Genomic DNA, 27,183 nt, shown 5'->3' with positions numbered 1-27,183 from the left:
ATCATGTATTATTTATTTGCATAAAGAAAATACTTGAAGAATACTTGAAAAAAATATCTTATTTATTAATTTATTTATTTATTTTAAGAAAACCTCAATTTTTGATTTTAGAAAACAATATAGGGCAATAGTCTTAAATAAACAAACAAACAAAAAATCCAATCTCTGCCTTTTCATACTTTTCCAGATCTGGAAATGACTCAAATCCCACACTTTTCCATACTTGGATCCCTGCCTTTTTACCTTTTATGCATGTGTGCATGATGCTTTGAATGACGCCTATGTAGGCAGCACACTAGGGTTTTGGAGCGGAGCCGTGTTTTGAAGCGTTACCCCGCTGAGCGTCTGGCACAAACACACATTTACACACAAACTCACTGGAATCTCCACAGGACAGTGCTGTCACAAGCGTTCATGCCAAACACATGTATGTGCTTCACACCGGGGTCAACCCGTCACGCGTGTGCGATGACACCCATCATGCATCAGTGCTGTCAGAGCGCAAATCACCACGCGACTGTCTGAAACGCACCGGCCGTCGTCACGGCGACGTCTCCAGGGCAACAGGCGAATTCCCGGAAACTGAATGTTAATTAAAACTGTTAAATAGCAGGACAAACCAGACCCCCACGACACTTCACAGCCAATTAACACACGCAGCGCATTAGAGCACAAACAGACGCCAGACGCTCTGCAAACACTGAACCATTCATTCAACGTAAAAACAAAAATATTTTTCAAAATTTAAGTCTATTTTCACATTTAATTCAATGTGTTACATTGCATACAATTTTAAATATTTTAAATTCATATTATAAGCTTTCAAATAATATAATAATAATAAATAATAATATAACAAAAATAAAAACAATAATAAGATAATACTGATTAGAATTACGTTTTCACTGACTGCTTACATTTTAAATATTTTGAATTCAATTTAGTTTGAAAATAATATCGTCAAAATAATAAAATTATACTGAATTATTTACATTTTCACTGACTGTATACTAAGGATGGGCGATATGGGCTTAAAAGTATATCACGATATTTCCGGTATTTTATTGCGATAACGATATCAATGACGATAATTCAGGGAATCCTGTTTCTTTAGAGAAAAGTATTATGTTTCCTATTTTTACTGAAAATAGGGTGTTGTGAGCATTACTGAGTACGTTTTGACTGTTTAATTCACACTGGAAGCCGGAGGGCGCCCTTGCGCAGAAACTCCACATATGTTTATCTGTGTTCTTCAATCTTCAATAAATTTTTTTTATAAGGAAATTATATATATAATGCAATGCTAATCGACATAGCCTTTATCACTGTATATAATACTATCATTCTGTAATATGAAACCATGTCTGGTCACAAAAAGAAGTTAATTCAAACACTCAACTATGTTATTAAGTTAATTTGGAGAAAAAGCATGTCAATAAATGATATCTTTGTTGGACAACAGGTTTGTAAACAGGCTCATACACATGCAAAACTGTATCACACACATGCTACTGTAGTACATTTATTCAGAACGATTTTTTTGTGTGTGCACAGTACAGCCCTAACCAAACCAGTTCCAGACTGTAGAAGGAGCTCCTCATCAAGGTTATTATAGTTTTTATTTTTTTTTAATTCGTTTTTATTTGTTTCATTAATATTTTTGTTAGTTTTTTTTTGTGCGCACATTTTTATTTAGTTCTATATAGTTAGTTTCAGAAGGCCAAAGAAAGACTTAGCATAATTTAACCTTAGTGAGGCAAACGTTTATAGCGACAAAATTATCCCATGCTGAGATTGAGATGGTAAAAGTAGCCTATACAAATATACACCAAAGCATGCGAGACTTTTTACTAAATAAATCTACACAAGTTGCACTTAATGTCATATCTAATGGTGTGTTGAGATATTTAATATGAAAATAAACGTAGCCTAATTTGTTTATATGTCTTTTTTCTTATTTAACCATAATCGTGATATTGTAACTGTCGTGCCTTGCGCACTTTTCCGTGAACATCCGCGCATAAATCATAACTGGGACTAATGAAATTCAATAATAACGGCAATCGTAGGCCTATTTAAAGGCTCACATTTGAATATGTTATTTTCTTTATTTATGAAGAATTATAAGCGTGTGTATGATGTGATTTATCCTTTGCATATTTATTTGTTCAAAAGTTTGGCAGTGATCACAAGATGCTATGGCACTTTTGTATTGTTTACAGAAAGGTGCGTTCTCATTTTTATTTTATTTCAGTTTATGAAATAGTTTTTTCATCAATCGTTTTTGTCTTAGTTTTATTTTTCGTTTACGAAAATAACCTTGCTCCTCATTTAGCGATAAACTCCTCAATTTCAAGTCCACCTTCAACAACTATATGTCAACAACTAGACTTTATCGGTATTATCGCGGGAAGACAAATTTTTATCGTGGGGAGAATTTTTAACGGTATATCGCAAACGATAAGATATCGCCCATCCCTACTGTATACATTTTAAATGTTTTAAATATATTACATTCATCTAAGTTTTAAAATAATATGTCTAATAAAACAATATTTTCAAAATAATAAAACAATACTGATTACATTACAATCACATCTTCACTAATTGCATACATTTTAAATATTTTTAATTTGTATTCAGAAATTATTATTTTAAAATTATGTTATGAAATAATATTTTACAATAACAAAATGTTTCTAAAATAACAAAATACAGATAATATTTACATTTTCACTGACTGTGTTCATTTGAAATGTTTTAAATTCTTATTATAAATGAAATATAAATACAAATACAGCAAATATTTTAAAGTCTTAAAATAATATTGCCAAAACTTAATTTTTAATTCAATGTGTTATATGCTGTTTCTTTGTCATTATTTGTGAAAACAGTTTCTGAGTGAAATCAGTTTCAAAGTAATTTCTGCGTCATGTTGTTGCGCAGTTTGCGCTCTGATAGAGTGAAGTCACGCACCTTCTTAGCTCCGGTGAGCGCAGCTTTCTGTAGTTTACGGTAACAGTATTTTGCATAGCTGCTAATCGCCACTCCTGCAACACAGAAACACAAGCAGACGTCAAATATAATGCACATTCAGCTTAAGATATTCAGTATCTTAAGAGCTTAATAATAACTGTCGAGTCAGTGTGCAGCATACAGCATAAAACGGTGCTGCGTGCTTTAACAGTTTGCATGTTGCATGAAGCAAAATGTGTAAACTATTCATTCATTTAAAAACAGTTTAGACTTTGCATTCCTTACTAATTCTATTCTTGGTAAGCATTGAAAAATATTGCAAAGTTGCACACTATTTATCTACTGTAGGTTCACATCCTATTGTGTGTTTTACCATTGCTAATATCACTGGAACACTTATATTTTAGATAAAATATTTTGGTATATTTCATTCTGAGTTAAAAACATTACTGAACAGCAGCATTATAAAAAATACTGAAGTTTATGCTTAAAACTATTGAAAAAAAAAAGTTTGCAATTGAGTTAAGAAAAATGTACTAATTCCTAAAACAAAAACACACACACACACATATATACATATATATATATATATATATATATATATATATATATAATTAGCTTCTCAATTAAATGTATCTAAAATTAAAAATGAAATCAAATTCAAAATATAAACATGAATTAATTAATTAAAATGACATTATAATAGTATGGCAGTCATCACACGTTTAAATACTTTAAAATCATATTATAAAATATTCGCAGAGCTGAGTAGTAACTGATTACATGTAATCTGGATTACGTAATCAGATTCCAAAAATGAAGTACTTGTAATTAGAGTAAGTTACATTTTAAAATACTCGTAATTGACTACAGTTACTTTTTTATGGATTACATTATTAAATAGGCTATTATTCACACAATAGCAATAAATCCCTAATTTCTCTTTCTAAAATAGCCTACCGATTATATACATATTATATATGTATATATAGTCCAGTTTTGTGGACATTCACACAAAGATCAGTCATTAGTCGGGTGGCGACAGCATTTGACCACTAGATTTACAAAAATCATTTCAGGTTTAAGAAGGGCTTCAACATTGCATCAACTACTGATGAACAAATTCATTTTTATTTGAATTATTACTCTGTAGGTTTTTAAACCATGCATTATTTATTATAACTAATTAAAATGCACATATTCACGCTATTTCGTAGATACATGTAATGCAGGCATTACAAAACTTTTTTTTCCATCTAAACCTTATTCACCATATACATTTGCTTTAAGTACCCCTGAGATTTTAAGTAATTAAGTATCACATTTGCACGTTCACGGTTTCTTTGATGTTGATTAATGATCACATGGCATGCAGGTAAATAAAAATATTTTATATTTTTTAGTAAGTGTTTTATTTAAAACAAAGTCTATAGAAATGCAAAGACGGTTCACTCCTATATTTATGAATGGGAGAAACTGTAACGTGCAATATGGAGGAATAGTTCCACCTTCTAAATGAAAGAGCCATATTTCCCATAGAAACCTGGGGCACGTTCAAGCTCAAACCTGGTTTCCGGGTTGAACGACATGTTTCCTGGAAACGGTGTGCAACGGGGTTTGAGATATGTTTTCTCATCAGCAGCAACATGTATATAAACCACGCCGTATTAAAGAGACAGCTCGCACAATGGGTCCAAGTAAAGTCGTTTACAAATGTATCCGCTGCAGCTCGGTATTCGCAACAATTTAAGATATTAGAAGACATGTTTGTCATAAGAGTTTTATAGTAACAATATAGCATATCAACATGATGATGTAGTTGTTCATATTTTTAGCTTCATTGCAAGGCAAGTGTATATACCAAATTTCATACACAATGGAAATTAAGTGCAAGGGAGTTTGTTTTAAAATGATTTAATTTCATTTAAATTTTTTATGATTAATTAATTGTCAGTTTTTCATTAAACTCACAACCGCCCTGCAGTTCCTTTATAAACCCTAGTTTGGGAAACCTTGATGTAATATAATGTTTAATGCACTTGTAAATTACAATGAATGGAACAAGTTTTCTTACTCTTTGCATTTAATTTTTACATCATTATGGTACTAGATAATGCTGTTTAAATCAATGTGATAAACGAGTTAAATCAAAAGTAATCTGATTATATTACCTAAAATGTGTAATGTAACGGATTACGTTACTGACTACAATTTTTGTCATGTAATCTGGAATCAGTAACGGATTACAATTTGTAAGTAATCTACCCAGCTCTGAAAAACATTATTAAACTAACTTAAATATGACTAACTAAATCTTTAAAATCCTTTTAAAACGAAAATCTTCATAAAACTAAAAACGTTTTAAACGTTAAAATTATTTAACATTATTTAATATAATTTATATTTCACAATTTTATATTATTATATTTTATATATTTATTATTTAACATAATAAATAGACATAAAAAACAAGATAAAAATGCCAAAAACACACAAAAAAAAATTACTAAAACTTTAACACAAAATGAAAACAGAAAATAAAATTAATTAATCCAATTCAAAATATGAACAAAAATCAGTTAGTGATACTAAAATAACATTCGTATGTTTACTGCATCCAAGTGAAAAAAATGTCTATAACATGATTGGAATTGCAGGAATTGATTTATTTGGATAGTGGCTTCTGTCCAGATTATAAGCTATTAAGTATGGATTCCTTATTGTTATTTGTGAAATTTACTAGCAATTTCTGAGTGAAAATTAGTAAATCCTGCATCATTGTGTAAGAGCTTGGCTTTTAAAAAAAAGATGATCCCGAATTCCTGTTCCAGCAGGAAATGCATGGGTTGTTTGGCAGGATTTCTGCATACCCTTGGTGTCGTTGAGCGGGTCCATGTGTCTGTAGATGTAGCCCTCCAGGTAGTTGTGGAAGCGAGGCGTCGGGGGGAAGAAGGCCAGACAGATGGCCATGAGCTCCCAGCCTCTCTGGAGACTGTCGTAGCGGAAGTTCTCGGTGGTCTGTCGGCACAGCTGAATGTAGAGCTCATCCCGCAGGCCCTGGCAGCTCCAGCCCCTCACTGCCACCTCCAGAGCCACGGCCAGCGGCTCACCTCTGCCCCGCCGGTCGCCCATGAAGGTCTGGATGAGCTTGAAGAGCTCCACAGCCTCGCGCTTCACCGTCCGGTCCGTCGTCATGATCATGGGCTTCTTGATGGGCTCGCTGCTCCACGCCAGCATGTTGGCGATGGACACTTTCCTCCTGAACAGACCCTGGAAGACAGGAGCAATTTTGTTGCCATTTTTATTAATATTTTGAATTAGTTTTTATTTGTATATTTACCATTTTTATTTTAGTAATTTTGTTTTTATATATTTTATATTTTATTATATATTTTATATTTATTTTTATATTTTTATTTTAGTTTTAGTCATTTTGGTAGTAATTTGTATTAGTTTTTATTTTTATATTTTTATTTTAGTAATTTTGTTTTATATATTTTATATTTTATTATATATTTTATATTTATTTTTATATTTTTATTTTAGTTTTAGTCATTTTGGTAGTAATTTGTATTAGTTTTTATTAATATTTAGAATTAATTTTTATATTTTACATTTTAATTTTACTTTTAAGTAAGTTTGTTTTGTTTTGTCATTTGTATTAGTTTTTATTAATATTTTCAATTAGTTTTTATTTTTATATTTTACATTTTAATTTTAGATTTAGTAATCCTGTTTTGTGTTTTCGTAATGTTTATTGGTTTTAAAAATATTTTGAATTATTGTTTATTTTTATATTTTCCATGTTAATTTTAGTTGTAGTAATTTTGTGTGCTTTTCTCAATTTTATTAGTTTTTATTAACATTTTGAATTAGAATTTATACTTACATTTTTTCATTTTAACTTTAGTTTTAGTAATTTTGTACTGTTTTTCTAATTTTCATTGTTTTGTTTTTTTAAAAATATGTTTATACAGTTTTTATTTGTTTTATTTATTATATTACTAAAACTAAATAAAAAAATAATGTTGCCTTGGCAACTAATTAAAAAGAAATATATTTTTTAATTTATTATATTATTTATTCAATTTCAAGTAATTAAATTATTTTTAATGGTTCTAGTTTAACCAAGATTACTTTTCCAGTGTCACATTTCAACCCTGTACAGCCTCACATATGAAATACCAAAATATATTAAAAAAAAAAAAAAAAAAGTTTTTTGAAAAGTTTTAAAAATTGAAATTGTGAAATTGAAATTTTCCATGTCAATTTTTGTTTTAGTGTTTGTTGTGTGTTTTTGTAATTTTTATTAGTATTTATTAATATTTTGAAATAGTCTTTAACTTTATATTAAAATTACTCTATATCTCCAATAATATGTCTTCGTAAGATGATCAAAACATATAATGCAATGCAATCCAATGATGATTGAGGCCTTAGATATTTTATCACATAAGAAACAGTAGGTTTAAAGGGTTTAAAGGGTGTTTCGGTGTACCTGCGTGTGCTTGTTGAAGTGTTTGGATGCCCAGTTCTCGATGTCCGTCTCGGAGGATGGTTTGCGGAGCGTGAACTCTGGGAAGATGCCACAGCTTGCGCTGGGCATCATGTTGCGAGCATTACGACTGGCCTCGAACTGAGAACATGCTCCGAGATCCTCCGACTGAAAGAAAGAAAACATTGTGTTGATGCTGAAGAGCAGCATTGAGAACAGAGGAAGCACAGATATTAAAGCCATCTCAGCCGCAGGATCGGGTCAAGAGGAGACCAAGAGGAAATGAGTCAAGCCCCAAAATAATGAGAATAACAACAGCAGCAAGATTGCAGAAATACCTCCTTCAGGCATTTATACAATTATACAGTTTCACATGATTCAAGCGCTTTCCTCTCGTGGCCTCAGTAACATCAGCCGTTACGAAACGCGTCATGCAAAGTTAAACATGCAGGTACATGTAACAAAACAACACATGTAAAAAAACTCACAAAATATTAATAACATGGACCTGAGAAAATTTGTACAGTTTCTGAAGAAGAAAACTACAAATATAAATATTTATCTACTGGATGATGCTGTTTATTTTTAACTGGCAAGCATTATTTTAAATAGCTTCTTGTAATAAGCATAAAAAAAAAGAAATAAAAATGAAATAAAAAATAATTAATAGTAAGGCTTATGATTAAAATGAGACAAGAAATCAAATTTGTTGAGGTAAGAAAAAATAAGAAATAATAATAATAATAATAAATTCCAAATAATTCAGTAAAAAAAGGAATTAATAATTTTTTTTGGCTAAATGCAAAATACAGTTTTTTTTTGTGTAGTGAACAAAATGAAACAAAAATAAAGATCATGTCTTTTTTTGTTGTTGTTGTTTTAAACATAAATACTAAAAGTATCAATAAAAACTAAATAAAAGAATAATAAAAAATTAGAAAATAAAATTCAGTTGGGGTAAGAAAAATAAGTAAAAAAAACAACAACAACAGGAATGTTGTAATAATAATAATAATAATAAAATCCCCAAAAATATAATAATTTGCTTTGAGTAAATGCATCTTGTTTGAAAGATGCAAAAAATACTGATTAAGATTTTTTTATTATTTTATTTTTTGCAGTGAAAAACATTTTGCTTCCAAAAAAAAAAAAAAAAAAGATGATGCAGGACTTATCAATGAATCGTTTATTTTCACAGTGAATTATTCAACTGCTATGTGAATCATTTGGTCACATGAACTGAGCAAACAAACTGATTGACTGTAATTCAGCATGTGTCATAAAGATTTGAGGAGGCTGAGCTCTGATGTTTGTGGAGTGTTTCATGGAAGGTGTTTAACTTCAGCCGTGCGTAAAGACCATGAGACTTGAGGGACAGTCTGTCCTTGCTTCTTCCTGAATGACTTCATATTCTTGGCTCCAGAAATACAGTTCATTTGAGCAAGCAAAGCAATTATCAGTCCTAATGATTCCTTTGAGTCTGCTGAGCATCATAACGATCATCTGAAACACCGTGACTTAAGTGTGTGTGTGTGTGTGTGTGTGTGTGTGTGTGTGTGTGTATGTTCATTCAACGTCTGAGCTCCAGACACCGATGAATCCTCCAATTATGTGAATTACTGAGAACTTTGTAATCTTCCCAGAATGCCCCAGTAACTGCATAGCAACATTCTAAAGCATACTCAGAACAGCCTTAGCAACTGCATAGCAATGTTCTAAAGCATACTCAGAACACCCTTAGTAACTGTATAGCAACGTTCTAAAACATACTCAGAACACCCTTAGCAACTGCATAGCAATGTTCTAAAGCATGCTTAGAATAACCTTAGCAACTGCATAGCAATGTTCTAAAGCATGCTTAGAACAACCTTAGCAACTGCATAGCAATGTTCTAAAGCATACTCAGAACAACCTTAGTAACTGTATAGCAACGTTCTAAAAACCTCCAAAAACGCCCCAGCAACTGCATAGAAACGTTCTAAAACATACTCAGAGCACCCTTAGCAACTGCATAGCAATGTTCTAAAGCATACTCAGAACAACCTTAGTAACTGTATAGCAACGTTCTAAAAACCTCCAAAAACGCCCCAGCAACTGCATAGAAACGTTCTAAAACATACTCAGAACACCCTTAGCAACTGCATAGCAATGTTCTAAAGCATGCTTAGAACAACCTTAGCAACTGCACAGCAATGTTCTAAAGCATACTCAGAACAACCTTAGTAACTGTATAGCAACGTTCTAAAAACCTCCAAAAACGCCCCAGCAACTGCATAGAAACGTTCTAAAACATACTCAGAGCACCCTTAGCAACTGCATAGCAATGTTTTAAAGCATACTCGGAACACCCTTAACAACTGCATTACAACACGCTAAAAACCCGCCTAAAAGGTCCCAGCAACTGCTTAGCAACGTTCTAAAACATACTCAGAACACCTTTAGCAACTGCATAGCAACTCTCTAAAGATCTCCTAAAATGTCCAAGCAACCATTTTTGAACCGGAGTACACAGAGGAAGAACTAACCGCGTGTGACCTTTCCAACGTGATTACGTAACGTGAAATAGCACATGCATCTCTCCGGTGTTGGGAGTAACACATTACAAAAGTAACAATATTACAGTAATATATTAATTTTTGCTGTAATGCAGTAATATAAGGCATTACTAATATAATTTGGGTAATATTATTACAATCTCGCTAACGGATGTTGCAACAACATAATTTAACTCAAAATTAAGAGGTGACTTTTCTATTTCATGTTGCTGGAATTCGATGGTTGAGATCACTGCAGATGGATTCTACATTTGTGAGATGGACACTCTCCCGTTATTTATAGTTCATCAGAGAAAAGTCATGTGCAATCTATGTGCGACACCGAACTCTCAACATTGAGAAATAATAAGTAACAGAAGAAACACCTGGACTGGTGGCACTAACAAGGTCGGATAAGAGAAAGAATGTGGCGGACGAGCGTGGATGAGCAACAGAAATAAAAAAAATTTTTATCATGGTCTATGTATAAAATGAACGAATACGCTAAATATATTTCACTTAAATAATTAACAGATTAACAAAATTAAAGAAAAAGACTGAGTGACAAGTAGCCTATATGCTGCTGAGTTTGGTTCATTTTTGTGAGTTGCGGCGCTCTACAAACAAGTTCACGGAAAAAAAACGAGATGACAGAAATAAAACTAAACACATTGCAGTTTCGAATAATCTGTATGACCAAAAAATTTGTATTTTTGCAGCCTGTTCATTATCAGAATAAAATAATGTCAAGCAAACATATAGCTACACTGTAAAAAAAAAAAGCTGAGCCAACTTGTCCTTTTAAGTTTATACAACAAAAATTTGAGAATCTCCTCCGCCTGGTTTACATAATAAATAATAGTTTAGCATTCAGATACATAACGAATATGGAAACATTTAATTGGATTCGTGCCGAATGAGAGAGGTAGTCTGCATGAGAACAACAGACTTCAGCAAATTATATTTTTAATTCTTGTTGTGTTCCAAATACCGTTCAAGGCTAGGTATTGTGTTAGGCCTAATTGTTTGTACATTATAACATTACGCTTTAATTACCGGTATTATTTCTGAACGTAACAATGTGGTTTGTGCTTTTGTTCGTTTAACCTAAACTACAACGTAACATTAATATAGACCTACAAGTACATACCGGTATCTAAATATGATTTTATCATTTTTAATGCTATAGTAGACCTACCACAGGTGGATGTATAATGAGCAGAAAAAAAATACATTTTAGCATTTTAAAATGCCTAGTCAAATTTCTGTGGATATTTTGGTGAAAGTAACTCAAAAGTAGCGAAACATTACAATTCAGAGACAGTGATATTGTAATGTAACTAATTACTTTCAAAGAGTAAAACTAGTAATATATAATGTATTACATTTTGGAAGTAACTTGCCCAACACTGTGCATCACAGAGCTAGTGCAAGACAAGCAATTGTGGTTAGAAAGTATATACATTTTTTTTTTTTTTTAGAAAATGACAGATTGTTTGGCTAGATAAGACCCTTATTCCTTGACTGGGATCATGTAGAGCCTCTTGAAGCTGTACTGAAACCGCAATTTGGACCTTCAACACCTTGATCCCCATTGAAGTCCACTATATGGAGAAAAATCCTGGAATGTTTTTCTCAAAAACCTTAATTTCTTTGCCACTGAAGAAAGAAAGAAAGACATGAACATCTTGGATGACATGGGGGTGAGTAAATTATCAGGAAGTGTTCATTCTGGAAGTGAACTAATCATTTAACAGTCCTAAAACAAGCTTGAATTTCTTTATGCAAAATATGGTTTTGATGTTAGGCGTGGAATGTGGTGATGTCAGTCGTGCGTGTTGGTGATGATGTGAGTGTGATGCCTTACATAAGCGTGAGCACTCTTCAAACTGCACACGCTGAAATATTGATGTGGAACAGCAGGGCGTGTCTCTGTATGTGTGTGTGTGTGTGTGATCTGCTGGACAAACACACTGAAACCGCCTGAAACCTCCCAGAAAACACTGCGAATGGAGAAACATCACAAACAGCAACAAACTGGCCCTGAAGTGTCTGCAGCTGCAGTTGCTAGGGCATTCTGGCGGGGGTTTTTTTAGAGTGTTGCTATGCAGTTGCTAGGGGATTCTGACAGGTTTTTAGAGCGTTGCTATGCAGTTGCTAGGGTGTTCTGGACGGTTTTTAGAGCGTTGCTATGCAGTTGCTAGGGGATGCTGACAGGTTTTTAGAGTGTTGCTATGAAGTTGCTAGGGTGTTCTTTAGAGTGTTGCTATGCAGTTGCTAGGGGATTCTGACAGGTTTTTAGTGAGTTGCTAAGCAGTTGCTAGGCCCTACTGGGTTTTTTTAGAGCGTCGCTATGCAGTTGCTAGGGTGTTCTTTAGAGTGTTGCTATGCAGTTGCTAGGGTGTTCTTTAAAGTGTTGCTATGCAGTTGCTAGGGTGTTCTAAGAGGTTTTCAGAGTGTTGCTATGCAGTTGCTAGGGTGTTCAAAGAGTTTTTTTTGAGTGTTGCTATGCAGTTGCTGGGGTGTTGTGGGACATTTGCGTGCCTGTTACCGCTGAAGCTGCTGTCTGCCTCCATTACTATCAGCAAATAGAGCAGAACCTAAAAAATCCTCCAAGGAAACTCTCACACAGTTTAGCTCGGTATCTCCAGAACAAAGATATCAGTGGTTGGGTAACAGGCGTCTGAGGGTCAGCCGGCCCAATTAACCTCACTGGCAGCGCTTAAGCAGCGGGTCAGGCCTGATTCAGGACAGTTAAACGCTCATTATATTGGGCTGAAAGAGCTCAGAGTTCAGCTCACCAGAGGATTCCAGCTCATTCATGACCTCAGCGCCAATGTGTCCGAAAACACTTTCTACTGCGCCGCTGAAACTGACATCATAACACACAATCAGCAAACGCAATCTGAGTTCATCGCTGTTAATGAAACAGTGTCTAATGTCTAATGAAGCCTCAGTTTAAGTGTATTCCTCTGGTTTTTGATTGTATCTTACATTCATAATATTCTATTCCACTCTAATCACAATTTCCATTCATTAAAACAGTGATTCTCAATGTTTTATGTGTTTCCATTTTAACCCCTTTGAGCTTGAAACACCCCTGAGATTTAAAGTTCATATTTAAATTTCATGTTCATAGTTCTTTGATGTTGGTCAATGGTCACGTGACATGAAGGTAAACAACCCAATATTTCATCATTTTTAGTACGAGTGTATTTAGAGTGTTTCTATGTATAGCAACACTCTAAATACACTCGTACTAAAAAGGGATCGCAATAATCTGGTAATTGCCTCCCATCCACTGCAGTGACATAAATATGGGAATCTCGGTTTCTTTTGCAACACGCATTTCGTTGTGCATTACCTGCGAGGGATGGAGATAAGGTTCAGGTGATGCCAGGTTGGTTTGTACCGACAGACTCTTTTCTAGCAGCGTCTGAGGAAATGCCAGTCTGTCCAGGGTGGCGCGCTTCCAGTGGCTTTCCTGTTGCGCAAGAGCCTCGTCTTCGCTGAACGCCCGCACCACTGGGCCAGGCAACGGCAAGGGCATCGCCCCGTCGCTTTCATACCCGTCTTTCGCTCCCTGGTCGGAAGACACGCCCCCTCGCTGATGTATCATCTGCTGAGCCTCCCATGCCAACCGGGCTTGGGTGATCATCGCCCCGAGACCAGACCCCATGCCATCGCCCTCGCCTCCCGGCAAAGACGGCTTCCGGTTCTTACGTTTACGATTGCCACCGTTGAGATCGTGACTGTGCTGTAGCGTAAAGGAGCCGCCATAAGAAAATCCAGCTGACAAGCTATTCGAACTGGTTGTCCCATAGCTCAGCAGACGCTCGGTCGTCCTAAATCGAGGGGAGGAGCCGGACTGCTCGACATAAACTAGCTGCTTTACATATTCCCGCCCAGCGGCGCTATACTCCCGCCCACTAGAGTTATAATCCCGCCCACCGGAGCTGTAGTCCCTCATACCCGTGCTATAATCCCGCCCACTGGAGCTGTAGTCCCGCCCCGCAGAGCTGTAGTCCCGCCCACTTGAGCTATAGTCTCGATCGCCCTGATTGGGCGTTTTCTCGGGCGTAGAACTCCGCTGTCTCGTCAACACCAGTTGACCGTAAGGAGACGGGCTTTGCTTGGGAGAGTGGTAAAGACCTGGTTTTCGCGCCGGAGACCTGTCGGAGCCAAAAAAGGCCTGGTCGCAGTGCATGTCAGTAGGCGGTTCCTCATAAATAGGCGGGGACTGGTATTCCGAGGGTGGTTCCTCGTACAAAGGAGGTTCGTAAGCATAGCGGGGGGACGATGGCTGGGAATCGCCCGAGCAGCGCCGCTGAGTGCCGCCCAAGTCTGCTCTCTTCAGGAACGGAGACTGCGATGCCAGGCGGTCGGGCAGGGAAAGGGGCGTGGCTTCGGGGTCGGAAGGAGCGTTGCTTGACGAGCGTCTGGAGCGTGGGGAAGAACTGGAGTATCCGTTTCCCTGCGTCAGAAAACTGGGTTCCCGATCCGACACTTTGATGAGCATCCGCTCTCTGGTGCCTGTGCCCCATCTGAACCTGAACGAAAGAAAATAAGAAAATTTTTAGTTAAAACAAAAAGAAAAAAAGAAAATTGTAACAAATGTTAAAATAAATCATTTTAATAAGAAATATCTGAAAATATTTTTTACTATTTATTAAAGGAGTAATACAATGAAAAGTAAAATAAAAAGATTTAATAAATGAACATATATAAACAATTTTTTTTTTTTTACTAAAGACTATAAATAAGACTATTTAATAATAAATCTGATTTTCTTCACAGTTTATTAAAGGGACATATCATAAAAGTAAAACAAAACAAAATAAAAATACAAAATATTCATCTTATTTTATTTTACTATTTACAATATAAGATGTTGCAACGTCTTGTTCAAAAATGATCACAAACCATTTTACTTCTTAAATGTGATGAATTTCCAAGAATGACCAAATATTCAATGAGGGGAAAAAAAGGGCCGAGTGGGATATTTTCCATGAGGATAAAATAAGGGAGATTTAATAAGAGGGAGTGATGATATCAGTTGAAAAGAAGTAAGAGTAGAGTACTTTGATGAAAATTTTGGGTTTGTTCAAATCACTAACACTAACTATAGCAATAATAAAAGTGATGCTTGACTTCAAATCGAGCACCACTATTTCAGTCCTTCAAGCCTTTCAAGGGCAATTTTGAAAGATCTAAATCTAAGAGTTCTGTGAGTTTAAAGAGCACAGAAAAGGCCTCTGAGCATCAAGAAAAGAAGTGTGTAAAATCAATTCAGCACTTGGCCACCACGGCCCTCTGAAGGCTCCCCATGACCAGACTGGATTACACAGCCAAGTGTGTGTGTGTGTGTGTGTGTGTGTGTGTTCGCTTCTTTAGTAGCCGGATTAAAACTCTGAACACAAGAAACTTATCTCTCACTTCGTCTCTCTCTCGAGCAAGAGACCCACTACAAAGTGAGCAGTGTTTTCCTCTGGATATTAATTATTCATGGATATCCGACCTTCAAATCAATTTACACATTCTATGCTTCTCTCTTCTTTCATTCCCTCTGCCTCCTCCTCCTCCTCCTCCTCCTTCTCTGTCACACAAAATCATTTCATGACCCTCCCTTCCTTGTCCCCGCGCTCCTCATGGGATGAAATTATTTAAGTGCGACACCGTTGGAATATTAAATCTAAAAAACAGCTTGAAGCACTATACATGTTTTCTTCAATCATACCTTTTATTCCATTCATTTTTTAATGCACATGCAAAATCGTACATATCTCTCACTTTTAAGCATCAAGTCATCTGGCATTAACCGTGCAAATGTCTTCCGACTGCCCATTTTTCTCGGGTTTCCGGAAGGATTTCAGCAATTATATGCAAAATCACACTGGGTTTGTGGCTTTTATGGAAGCATAATGCATTGTTTAATAACCTCAGAGCTTATGGTAGGTCTGACTGAAAAGGTTATACTGTTATTGCTATAAAAAAAAATTATTTCCTTACACACTATAATTATATTTATGCTATTTTTGCAGTATACAGTATATATTCTATGTACAGTATGTTTATTTTCTGTATGCATGGAATAGAGTGCAACGGTCTGAAAATTGCATTTAATGCAAAAATAAAAATAAAAATCTTAATCAGTATTTTTGTCTAGTTTTCTAGTACAAATATATAAGTATTCCTAAATCAAGACTTAGAAATAAGACTTAAAATATTACATCTTATTTTCCGAAAAAATGTATCAAAATTAAGTGAATTTTTTTTTTGTAGTGTACATACTATATACTGCAAAAACAGCATGAATGGTATTGTAGTGTGCACATATATTATTGAAGTCTCAACAGGAAGCTATTTATTTTTGATCCAGTCGAGCTTTCAAAACCACTTAAGCGATGATCTAATGAAACAAATAAAAACCAAGAGCTGTCGGTCTTAAAGAGCGTCTGAAGACTGGCTGTAAGGGATGTACTGTTGGACGGGGGACGAGGAAGCTCGCTCAGACGGTTAAACTAAATGAAATCTGACTTCCACCGGTGTCGTCTGGGTCTCAGAGTCAAATCAAAAGGGATTCTGGGATGTTTTCCGTGTCAGTTCCTCCAGGGCTCGACAGTGCGAGCATTTCACTAGCGTTTAAGACGAAAAAATAGATGTGTGCGAACTGTAAAATGTATTTAGGAGCATGTCTGCGAATAAAAAAGGCTCAGTGAGTCTTAGATATCATAAATGCTGTAACAAATGTCTTAATTATCAATTGAAGAGGAGTTGTGATACTGCCTGATGTGATTATTATACTTCAAAAAGCGATGATCTCATTAAATAAAAGCTATCAATTAATATCTCACATTTTAAGCAATGCCGAAACACAGACATTTCATAATAAGAGTCCCAGTGTATTTCGGGCTTGTTTATAGTTAAAAGTCCTGCATTATGGAAGATTTTTTCCCTCCTGGTTATTATTGGTATTTTGGTTAGACTATATATATATGGGTACAGTATATAATGGTTGCCGTCAAAATGAGAGTCAAAACAGTTGATAAAAACATCACAATAATCCACACCACTCCAGTCCATCAGTTAACATCTTGAGAAGACAAAAGCTACGTGTTTGTAAGAAACAAATCCATCATTAAGACATTTTAACATTGAACCATCACTTCTGGTCGAGTCCATAATAACGCTTCCTCCAGTGAAAAAGTCCATCTCCTGTTGTCTCTCACATCCAAATCCAACCACATATTTGTTTTAGGCTGTTTTGGCTTGTAAACGCTGCTTGATCTGTGCAGATTTCTCTCCTGATTCAGACCAGACCACTTTTTCACTGGAGGAAGCGTTATTATGAATCATGGACTCGTATTTTAGTTACAAACATCTTAATGATGAATTTGTATCAGTCTTCTCAAGATGTTAACTGGTGTGGTGTGGATTATTGTGGTGTTTTTATCAGCTGTTTGGACTCATTCTGACGGCACCCATTCACTGCAGAGCATCCATTGCTGAGACACTGATGCAATGCTACATTTCTCCAAATCTGATGAAGAAACAAACTCATCTACATCTTTGATGGCCTGAGGGTGAGTACATTTTCAGCTCATGTTCATTTTGGGTGACCTGTTCCTTTAAGATCTGGGATGCGCTCACCTGTCTCCCTCCTCGGCGGTGGACGTCTTCTCCTCCTGCTCCTGTGAGGACGTGGTGCTGACGGCGCTGCGGGCGGGGCTGCTGTCGGCGGAGGCACTGGTCGTGGTGGCGGTGGGCGGAGCCGTGTTGGTGTTCTGCTTGAGGGTCTGTAGTTTGGCGAGGGGGATGATGTCACAGCTGTGTGGGCGGTGCCAGACGGTGCACTGGGTAGAAGCGTTATAGTAGTAGAATCGGGATGTTTTGGAGTCAAAAGCTCCCACCACTGGTCCTGTCCGCTGCGCTTGATCTGCACGCCCGCCGGGGCGTCCCAAACGCACTCGCCCGTCAGCAGGTTGGCATACATGCGCTCCCGGGTGCGCGGCTCGATGATTTCCACCCATTCCAACCTAAACACACGAACATGCGGAAACTCGCTTCATACTCAGTAATGAATTAATGTATCACACAAAACCTGTCAAGAACAAATATACACAGACAGTTTTTTGCTTAAAGAAAATGAAGTCTACTTTTCAAAAAGTAATATTTTAAGAATTATGGCATAATTATGAATGTAATGCAAAAAAAAAAAAAAGATATAAAAAGGTTTTTAAATAACATATAACTCTGTTTTTTTTTGTTTTTTTTAAATCATGTTTTTTATTATATTATCATGTTTTTATTGTGTTAGTTAGCTGTATTTATAGTTATTTTTTAACCTAATCAAAATAACCCAAATGCAGTTTGATTGAGATTAATTGGAATGCACAATGAATAAACATGATTTTTGAGAATTCTGTTTTTGCAAATGAACTCTTCATATATAGTAATGAGAAAAATAAGAAAGATATATTAAATTAAATTATTTAAATAATGTATATTATAATAATGCAAATCTAATGAAAATCATGAATTTTTCTTTTTTCTTTTTTTTTTTTGTTCGAAGAAAATGAACAGTAAAATTTTTAGAATTATGACATTATTTTATGGAAATTAAACTATTCTTTCTTTGCAATTCTTGCTACTGAAAACATATTACAGTATTGAGAGAGAATCCAATAAAAATGATTCTAATGAAAATTAAACACATTTTTCCCTACAAAATTACGTAAAAAAATACAATAAAATAAAAGATAAAAAGTATTTAATATAAAAATATATAACCATAAACAGATTTTCGCTCTTATATTCCGTAAATAAATAAATAAAAACTGATTTTTATAAAAACATACAATTTTATTGTCATTAAAATAATGCCACAATCCATAATACTTTAATGGTTCTTTATGCAAAAATAAAAATATTTATGCAAAATAACAACAAATATTATTCAGGCTTTGAGCTGAAATATAACTGACTTATGACTGATATGTTTTTGTGGGATGCACCCATATATGGAAAGAGAAAGTCATGATGTCAGAGAGAGGATTACAGTTATATATAGAGTCATCATGATTTCTCATATGAGTCACGTATTACTGTGTGTGTGTGTGTGTGTGTGTGTGTGTGTGTGTAATATATACAACATAAGCTGCAAAACCCCAACAGGCAGAGAGAGATGCTCGTTTTATAAGATTGCTGTGCATTTGTTTACATTTTTAATAATTTATAAGCATGAATAAAAATCTTATGAAGCCTAAATATAAAAGCTAAAAAGATTTTAATATTTTCCAAAGAAAACGTTTTGTTGTTGAACAAGACACATGATTTGAGAAAACATCCATATCTGAAGCACAAACGCTGCAGAATTTGGCAAAATTGCTCATTCTAAATAATGCAAAAGGTCTACACGTTCAAAAGCTGAAAGAAAGACCTTTTTACCGCTACAGGCTGCGTGCTTATCTGTGTTCAGATGTTATTTTCATTGTATATGCACATTTTATGTGTGTGATAATCAGATCTGTTAATCCCATAGTAAATTTCCTCTGATCCCATAATCAAATCTAATCTGCTCTAATCCAGGATAACCTGATCGCTCAAATCCTGCTAAAAGCATTTTTGGGAAGCTGGTCAGAGGGGACGCTGGGTAATTTGATCCGTCTAGATCTTCCATCTGAATGTGCTAAAGCATATGATCGGATTGCACTCCTCAGGATTTCAATATGTTCAGCTAATGGATCTTCATAAACGTGTTAATCGGGAGGTGTATTCATAAGAGAAGTGCTCGAGACTTCGAGACGATTTTATGGAGATCACGGTTACAATGCAATACTAGAGCACTGCTCACTGCCTAATGTGTACTGTATAGTGCCTGCTATTAAAAAATATCATTTAAAACCATTAGTTCAGTGAATGGTGACTAGTCATCATCCTAGTTTTTAAAATAAATTAATACTTTTATTCAGCAAGGATGCATTAAATGGATCAAAAGAGACTAGATATTTATAATGTTAAAAAGATTTCTATTTCAAATAAATGCAGTTCTTTTGAACTTCTTCTGTGAATCCTGAAAAATAAAATGCATCAGTTTCCACAAAAATATTGTGCAGCACAACTGTTTTCAACATTGATAATAATCAGAAATGTTTCTTGAGCAGCAAATCAGCATATTAGAATGATTTCTGAAGATCATGTGACACTGAAGACTGGAGTAATGATGCTGAAAATACAGCTGCGCATCACAGAAATAAATTACAGTTTAACAGATACTCAAATAGACAACAGTTATTTTAAATTGCAGTAATATTTCACAATTTTTACTATATTTTTGGATCGAATAAATGCAGCTTCTGTGAGCAGAAGAAACTTTTTTTATTAAAAATGTACATACCCCAAACATTTGTAGTAGTATAAATATTGCTAGTTTGCATTTATTTATTTAAATTTTAATTTAGCAACATTTGACAGTCTGATCAAATAATCAAGACAGAGCAGGATTATTATAGTTAAATAAAACTAAAATCATTTAAAAATATATTTTGTTACTAAAAACTAAATAAATCTTATGTGAAATGAGAGAAAATATTAAAAAATGATTTCAGTTAACATTTCTCACTTTAATTTAGTTTAACTTGATGTACTAAAATAACTAACATTGAAATAAAACTATATATATATATATATATATATATATACATATATATATATATATATATATATATATATAAACTAGTCACAAAATTACTAAAACTTTAACTAATATTAAAATGAAAGTGGAAAATATAAAAATAAAGTAAAATTCAAAATAGTAATAAAACTATAATAGTATTTCAATGATACTAAAATAACACTAAGACAGATATGTTAAATATGGTCCGATACGACCTCATTCGTCACAGTAGAAATGCAATTCTGGCTAATTTTCTGGAAAAAAAAATCTCAAAATTAAGTGAGTTTATGCTTAAAACAAGAACAATTATCTGCCAATAAATAAAAAGAAGAAGAAAAACTTAGTTTCCCTTTAAATGAAGATTATTTTTCTGACTTTTTCGGCTTCTCTTGATTGTTAGATGTCTGTACTGGAAAACAATACAAAAACACAGAGTAAGAAATTCCTTTTTTTGCAGTGCAGCCTGATGACAGGAGTTTATTGAATGGAAACGTTAGTAATGGTGTGATGACTGACGGTACGGGTGGAGTCGAGCAGATGCACTGCTATTGATTGACAGGCTTTCTGCTGCAGTGCTGTTAACAGCCTCCATCTGCAGCAATTACTGACCGCGCTTTACAAAGACGCCCTTTACAAGGTGCCACTAATCATGCGGCTGGATTTAAAGCTGTCGCTCAAAGCATTCACCGCCGACCGCAGAACCGCAGCAGGTGAAATAAAACACCTACTATAACCGTGACAGAAAATGCAAATGAAAGAGCAATTATTCAAATCAGATCGAGCATGCTTACATCAAAAGAGCACAGAAATTCTGTTTTGCATCCTCAAAAATGACTCCTATTCCTTAGACGGAAGGTCAAAGGTCACACGGTGACCATCACTACAATCCTCTTGTCAGTCTATTAACCTCTCCAGCTCACTTCTATCCATTCTTCTGTCTACGACCTGTCCTTTACCTCTCTCACCGAGTCTATATATAGAGATCTTCATCTGTCCTTCATCTCTACAGATAAACGAGAGCACAGGGATTTAATGTGATGAATGGCAATGAGAGTTCGGCTGATAACACACGGATATAGAAAGGGATCGTTCACCCAGAAATGAAAATTTGCTGTTAATTTACTCATCCTCAGACCATCCAAGATGTAGGTGACACTGTGGTCCTTGGTGATTCATAAAATGCTTAGAGAGTCATAAATGCACATCAGGCAACACAAAATTAATACCTGTGGCTTCTGACGATATATATTGAGGTCTTATGAAGTGAAACGATTCGTCTGTGCAAGAAACTGAATATTATTTACAACATTATCACCTGTAATCCAGAGCCTCATATATGACCCAATGATGAATGAACTGATTCAGCGCTCCAGTTCCTCCAACAGTCACTGACTTTAATGAAGGGGAGAAATTTTCATGGTTTCTCCTAGTTTATGTAAAACAGTGAGCTGATGAAGACTAGTTTATTCACTTTTTATGCTATACACATGTAAAACACACATGTTTCACATCATTATTTGGTGCTTTAATACTGCACAAACGTTATGCCATTGCATGATTATGTAAACGAACTAGTGAACTGAACCAGTTCATTGAAATGAACTGCATAAAAGAACCAGATCAGAATCAAACTGAATTGAAAAAGAATCGTATTTCCCCGTTTGCCCAAGGCTCTGGATTACAGGTGATAATGTTGTAAATAATGTTCAGTTTCTTGCACAGACAGATCGTTTCGCTTCATAAGACCTCAATATATCATCAGGAGCCACGGGTATTCATTTTATATTGCCTGATATGTGCTTTTTTAACTCTCAAAGTGACAGCAGCCATTGACCTGCATTTTATGAATTACTAACGACCACTTTTCAGCTAAAAATCTTCTTTAATGTTCTACTAAAGAAAAAAGTAATCTTGGATTGGCCTGAGGGTGAGCAAATGAACTGAAAATTTCCATCCTTTTAAAAGAGGGTAAATCGTACTGACTTGAGAATCATAAATCATGACTTAAGGGTCTTGGAGCTCATGGTGAAGCTTGAGAGGTTTATACGGCATCGCTAAAAAATCTATTTCTCTGTGAAGTCAATGAATGGGATTTTACCTCTGCAACCCGTCTGTTGCTCTCAAAGGCCCCTTTAAAGACAACGACAGAAAGAACAGGCAGGATTTAGAGAAAAGCAAACAATGAAGATGATGAGAGGAAACAGAGAGAGAGACGATCCTCAGTGAAGTGCGACGGCTGCTATTAGAGCCATAATTCTCCATGTTCTGCACTAACACGCATCACCTTGGCCGCAAACCTCAATTTAAAGACTGCACACTGATATTTATGGTGTTCGCTCAGGCATCGCTACAGCTCATTGTCACACGTATGGATCTGAACTGAACGCTCACACTAAACAGTAAACGCTCGTGCTAGAGACCACTTCATATTAACAAACACGTTTCAGCGCTGAAGCCATCTGGAGGGTTTTGGGTTTGTGTTGATGGAGGAGTTAAGCCAGAGATCAGAGGAAGAGACTGATGAGTCCATCACAGCCGCTGCCGTAAAAGTCAATTAGCAGAACGGACACTGACATCTCATTTCAAACAGAATTAATGGAGCAATCGCTGTCCCAAACTCACGCTGAAATCTAAAATCTATTTATAGATCGGGATCAAAGAGAGTCCAGTGAGGTCAGAGAGGAACTCAAGGAGAGCAGAACTTCAGAGAAAAACAGGTGAACGCAACAAACAGATTACAAAACATGACCAAAACTTTTAAATAATCTTAAAAAAAAATTAAGAAAATGGTTCAGAAGCTGCTAAACCTTCTGAAAATGACACAATTATTAATAAATAAATAAATAAATAATAAATAAAATAAATATATGTCAAATTATATATATTTATAAACAATTATACATAATATTTTAATTTAAATTAATTTAAAATTTGAAAAATATTTTTGTATGTAGTTTTATTTTATGTGCTTATTAATAAATAAATTAATAAATAAAATGTGCAAATTAATAATAATATATATATATATATATAAGTGCTGTCAAACGATTAATCGTGATTAATCGCATCAAAATAAAGTTTTTGTTTACAGAATATATGAGTGTGTACTGTGTATATTTATTATGTATATATAAATACACACACATGCATGTATATATTTAAGAAAAATACGTTGTTTATATATTAAATATATTTATATATAATATAAAATTTAATAATATAAATATATACATGCATATACATGTAAATATTTTCAAAATATATACTGAATGTGTGTATTTATATATATATACATAATAAATAAACACAGTACACACATATATTATGTAAACAAAAACTTTTATTTCGGATGCGATTAATCGCAATTAATCGTTTGACAGCACTAATAAATATATATATAAAACAAAAATCAATAACTACTAAATACAGACAGCCATATGTGGTTTAATTTAAATAACTGTATAACTGTATTGCTGTATAACTGTATTATTATTATTATTTTCTTATTATTATTATTTCCAAAAATGTACATTTAAAAATATATATTTTAGCGCCAAACTGAGAAATCGGAGTCTCTCTCAGCTCTTCTCCAAAGACATAATCTGACACCTGGAGCCACTGATCGTCATTCATCCTAATAAAACTTCCTCCTCCATCCGCTCCTCAAGATCTCTCAGATTCATCAGATATGTGTCTCTACATTCATCCTGACCTTCACACATGCTGAGAAACCTGGAGAAACCTGACAGAGTCTTGATCTGTGTGTGAACAGACTGAATATGAATTATACTGCAACACAAACACATTTAGAGCTCGAGCGTTATGGGTTTTTCAGTGGCTGATGGAGATATCTGGTAAAACAAGAGTGGGTTATGGTTAATATACTGCCATGGATACTGTACAAGCAGTCGATCATTATCCCCGAATAAACTGCGACAGGATCATCAGGACTCAAAGCAAAGTATCTGAATGAGTTTATTAATAATGAGCAGAGACTGTACTAAGTAGATAATATTATATGCCTAAATATATATTTAGTCAGAATGAATCCAAATGACTCAAAAACAGAAGTGCATTGGAAGTGCAATCAGGAGATTCTGAAATAATGAGCGATACATAAGTCTATCACTATTTTCAGAATATTACAAAGATGGACTTTTAAGATTTTATTAAGATTATTTTTTATAATCTTTTAAAATGGTCAGTTTTGTAGGGAAACTGATGGGTGAGTTGAACCTCACAGAGAAAAAAGACCAAACAGAGCTTGTGGCACTGATGACAAAGAGGTTACAAAATAATAATAAATAATAATAATAATAATTGAAACTATTTAGTAATTTAAAAAAGAGAGAGACAAGAAAAAAGGTGCTAAACCTTCTGAAAATGTTATTCAGCCACCTCAGATTAAATATTTATGTGGGACTAAATATTACACTGACAAAAACTGGTGTAGGATTTACTTTGAAACTATTTTCACGAACTTAAAGTAAATTTCATGAATAAGTAATTACAAATAATTGAAATAAATGGAAAGTAACAGTGAATTAAATGTGAGGTTTTAAGTTTTAATTCACGCAAGTCATTTTCTGTCATCATATCTTTTGTGAATGTTTATGGTCTTTTATGAAGAGGAAAATATTGTGCAAATAAATCTCAGCAAACTGGGAATGCATCATTTGTGATCATTAAAGTGGATCATAAATGCATATAGGCATAAAGTGAGGTACAAACGTCTGAAAATTATATTTATTATTTATTTTATTTTTATATGTAAGTGAAAAGTTGAAATTGATGTGATATATATATAGTAAATTGTAAAAAATAGTAAATATATATAATTAAAATAATTTATATACAGTGCACTCCACTAATATTGGCACCCTTGATAAATATGAGCAAAGGCGGCTGTGAAAATAAATCTGCATTGTTTATCCTTTTGATCTTTCACTCAAAAAATTCATAAAATTCTAACCAATCATTGAAGTAAAACAATTGAAAGTGGGGAGAAAATCTCATGATGAAATAAATGTTTTTCTCCAATGAATGTTGGCCACAATTATTGGCACCCCTAGAAATTCTTATGAGTAAAATACTGTATCTCTGAAGTATATTCCCATTTATATTTACATTTTATAGCACACCAGGGTGATTATGAACATGAAATTGTCCAGCCATGACTTCCTGTTCCACAGGATTATAAATATGAGGAACACAAAGCCCAAATTCCCTTAATCATCCATCACAATGAGAAAAACCAAAGAATATAGTTCTGATGTGCAGAACAAGATTGTTGAGCATCGCAAAATAGAAAGTGGCTGTAAGAAAAGAGTTAAAGCATTGAAAATCCCCATTTCCACCATCAGGGTAATAATTAAGAATTTCCAATCAACTAAAGATGTTACAAATCTGCCTGGAAGAGGACGTGTGTCTATATCGTCCTAATGCACGGTGAGGAGGAGAGTTTGAGTGGATAAAGACTCTCCAAGGACCACAGCTGGAGAATTGCAGAAAATAGTTGAGTCTCGGGGTCAGAAAACCTTAAAAAAAATGGTCAAACAGCAGCTACATCACCACATGTTGTTCGGGAGGGTTTCAAGAAGAATTCTCCTCGCTCATCCAAACACAAACTCCAGCATATTCAGTTATCAGACACGACTGGAACTTCAAATGGGACTGGCTTCTATGCTCAGATGAAACTAAAAAATTAGCTTTTTAGCAGCAAACACTCAAGATGGGTTTGGTGAACACAGAGATAAAAAGTAGCCCATGTGTACAATGAAATATACTGCTGTATTTTTGATGTTGTGGGCCTATATTTCTGCTGGAGGTCCTGGACATCTTGTTTAGACGCATGGCATCATGGATTCTATCAAATACCAACAGATAAAAAATCAATAAGTGACTGACTCTGTTAGAAATCTTATAATGGGCCATGTTTGGATCTTCCAACCGCACAATAATCCAAACACAAACCTCAAAAACAACACAAAAATGGGTCACTGAGCACAAAACCAAGCTTCTGCTGGTCATTCCAGTCCTCTGACCTGAACCCTGTAGAACATGAGTGAACTGAAGAGAAGAAGCTGTGAATCTAAAGGGTCTGGAGTGATTCTGGATGAAGGAATGGTCTCTGATCTCTTGTCAGGTGTTCTCTAACCTCATCAGGCATTATAGGAGAACATTTAGAGCCGTTATCTTGGGAAAAGGACATTGCAATCATTGGGTGCTAATAATTGTGGCCTACATGAACTAGAGAAAGCATTTATTTCATCATGAGATTTTCTTTTGAGACTTTCAATTGTTTTACTTCAATGATACGTTAGAATTTTGTGAATTTTTTGAATGAAAGATCAAAAGGATAAACAATGCAGATTTATTTTCACAGCCGCCTTTGCTCATATTTACCAAGGGTGCCAATATTAGTGGAGGGCACTGTATATATATATATATATATATATATATATATATATATATATATATATATATATATATATATATATATA

At 34.5% G+C, this 27,183-nt stretch overlaps 1 protein-coding gene across 1 annotated transcript in view; it reads right to left on the bottom strand.

Moving 5' to 3' along the window:
• Nucleotides 1-27,183, bottom strand: part of arhgap39 (Rho GTPase activating protein 39) — a 59,160-nt gene that overhangs the window by 16,158 nt on the left and 15,819 nt on the right. The window contains 6 exon segments of the mRNA XM_058755204.1: nucleotides 2,977-3,050; nucleotides 5,847-6,246; nucleotides 7,475-7,639; nucleotides 13,370-14,555; nucleotides 17,656-17,908; nucleotides 17,911-18,041. Of these exon segments, the coding sequence (XP_058611187.1) occupies nucleotides 2,977-3,050; nucleotides 5,847-6,246; nucleotides 7,475-7,639; nucleotides 13,370-14,555; nucleotides 17,656-17,908; nucleotides 17,911-18,041 (2,209 nt within the window).

This window comes from Onychostoma macrolepis, chromosome 20 (assembly GCF_012432095.1).
Source record: "Onychostoma macrolepis isolate SWU-2019 chromosome 20, ASM1243209v1, whole genome shotgun sequence".
Taxonomy (NCBI): Eukaryota; Metazoa; Chordata; class Actinopteri; order Cypriniformes; family Cyprinidae; genus Onychostoma; species Onychostoma macrolepis.
The sequence above is the reverse complement of the archived record's forward strand: the minus strand, read 5'-3'. Positions and strand labels throughout refer to the sequence as shown.